General features: G+C 62.7%; 1 protein-coding gene across 1 annotated transcript in view; it reads right to left on the reverse strand.

The window, feature by feature from the left end:
* The window catches only part of SCAP (SREBF chaperone), a 55,240-nt gene that overhangs the window by 4,147 nt on the left and 49,252 nt on the right, over positions 1 to 1,841 (reverse strand). Inside the window, exons 17-18 of the mRNA XM_017836825.1 lie at positions 1,334 to 1,462; positions 470 to 636 (exon numbers count right to left, since the gene is read on the reverse strand). Of these exons, the coding sequence (XP_017692314.1) occupies positions 470 to 636; positions 1,334 to 1,462 (296 nt within the window). The remainder of the gene's footprint in view (positions 1 to 469; positions 637 to 1,333; positions 1,463 to 1,841) is intronic.

Below are 1,841 nucleotides of genomic sequence, written 5' to 3' on the forward strand. Positions count from 1 at the left end.
GGGTGGGAGTGTTGCACTCCATGGTCTCAGAGGCATTTTCCAACCTCTGTAATTCCATGATCCTCTGAAGTCACCCATCCCACAGGGATCCCACACTCAGCTCAGGGTGACGCTCACGGGCTCTGTCCTTCCCACTCCACTGGTGCCACATCCGGGCACGGACAGAGCCTGTGGAGCTTCCGGAATGTGCCGGGTTGGCTCCAAGCCCCCTCCCCAAGCTTTCCCCTGTGCACAAACAGCTCAGCTGTGCCCCGGCTGAGCCCAGCCCGTGTCACCACGTCCCTGTGTCCCCCAGTCCCCCTGTCCCCACGTCCCCGTGTCCCCACATGCCCTGTCCCCACATGCCCTGTCCCCACATGCCCTGTCCCCACGTCCCCGTGTCCCCACGTGCCCTGTCCCCACGTCCCCATGTCCCTGTGTCCCCACATGCCCTGTCCCCACGTGCCCTGTCCCCATGTCCTGCTCTCACCCTGAGCGTGTGGTCCTGGCTGCCTGTGACGAGCCGTCCGGCCGCCGCCTTCAGCGCCGTGATGGGCTTGTGGTGGGCACAGGCCACGCTGTGGGTGAGCTGGCACAGCACCACGGCCCCCCCGCTCAGCACCGGCGACGATGGCACACTGCCCCGGCCCGGGGCCCCTGCACACACACGGGTGAGCCTGCACTGCAGGGACCTGGGGCTGCCCCTCAGGGAACCCTCGGGCTGCAGCTGCAGCGGCTCAGGGCTCATGAACAGGGAGGGGCTCAACAGAGTGATGGAATCCTGGAATGGTTGGGTGGGAAGGGACCTGAAAGATCACCCAGTGCCACCCCCTGCCACCAGCCCAGGTTGCTCCAAGCCCCCTCTAACCCAGCCTTGGACACTTCCAGGGGTGGGGCAGCCACAGCTTCTCTGGGAAACCTGTGCCAGGGCCTCCCCACCCTCCCAGCCAGGAATTCCTTCCCATCTAAATCATCCACTCCAGAACTGAAGGAACCCCTGTGCTCGAAGCAGTTACCCCCTCAGACCTGTGGCTGTGCTGAGGCCCTGGGCTGGGAATGAGTGAAAACTGAGAGAAATAAGTGGAAGGAGGTAAGGGCAGAGCTGACCCTGGGAGCACACTGGAGCCTCCAGCCTGGAGCCTCCAGCCCCTTGCCTTGGGGAAAACCAGCATGGGGATGGACTCCCTGCACAGGGAACTGCCCCAGAACCCCTCACCTCTCCTTGGCCCTGGCAGCACAGGGTGCCCTTACTGCTAAAGCTGGAGAGGGTGTGAGAAGAGTCAGCTCCAAAGAGGAAGAGGGAGGAGGAAGAGGGAGGAGACAGGGCAGTGCAGACACTCCCAGCCCTGCTCACCTCGGAACTGCAGGTGGTTCAGGGCCGCGTGTGTCTCCAGAGAGAAGAAATCCAAGGAGCCGTTCAGCCGGGCAGCCACGATCCTGAGGAGAAACAGGGGGTGAGGAGAGGCCCCCCCGGGCCCCCAGACTGGGCAGAGCACAGAGCACCCACTCCTGGGAGGAACTGCACCAGCAGGGCTGGGAGATTACAGAGCTCAGAACCTACTGCCCCATGGCAGCACCTCTGCAACAGCAGCCACGGGAACCAGGGACCCAAAGCTCTCCCAGCCCTGAAACCTTCTGGATATTTTGCTACAGGGGAAACTGAAGAATGAAGAAGTGGCTGCTGGAGCAGACATGGAGCCAGAAAAGCTGGTGAGAGGTGGACACAGGGAAGGATATGGCTGGATATAAGGTTGGATCTCAGGAAAAAGTTCCTTTCCCAGAGGGTGGTTGGCACTGACCAGGCTCCCCAGGGCAGTGGGCACGGCCCCAAGGCTGCCAGAGCTCCAGGAGGGTTTGGACAA

This window comes from Lepidothrix coronata, unplaced genomic scaffold (genome assembly GCF_001604755.1).
Source record: "Lepidothrix coronata isolate B3197 unplaced genomic scaffold, Lepidothrix_coronata-1.0 Scaffold285, whole genome shotgun sequence".
In the NCBI taxonomy this organism is placed as follows: Eukaryota; Metazoa; Chordata; class Aves; order Passeriformes; family Pipridae; genus Lepidothrix; species Lepidothrix coronata.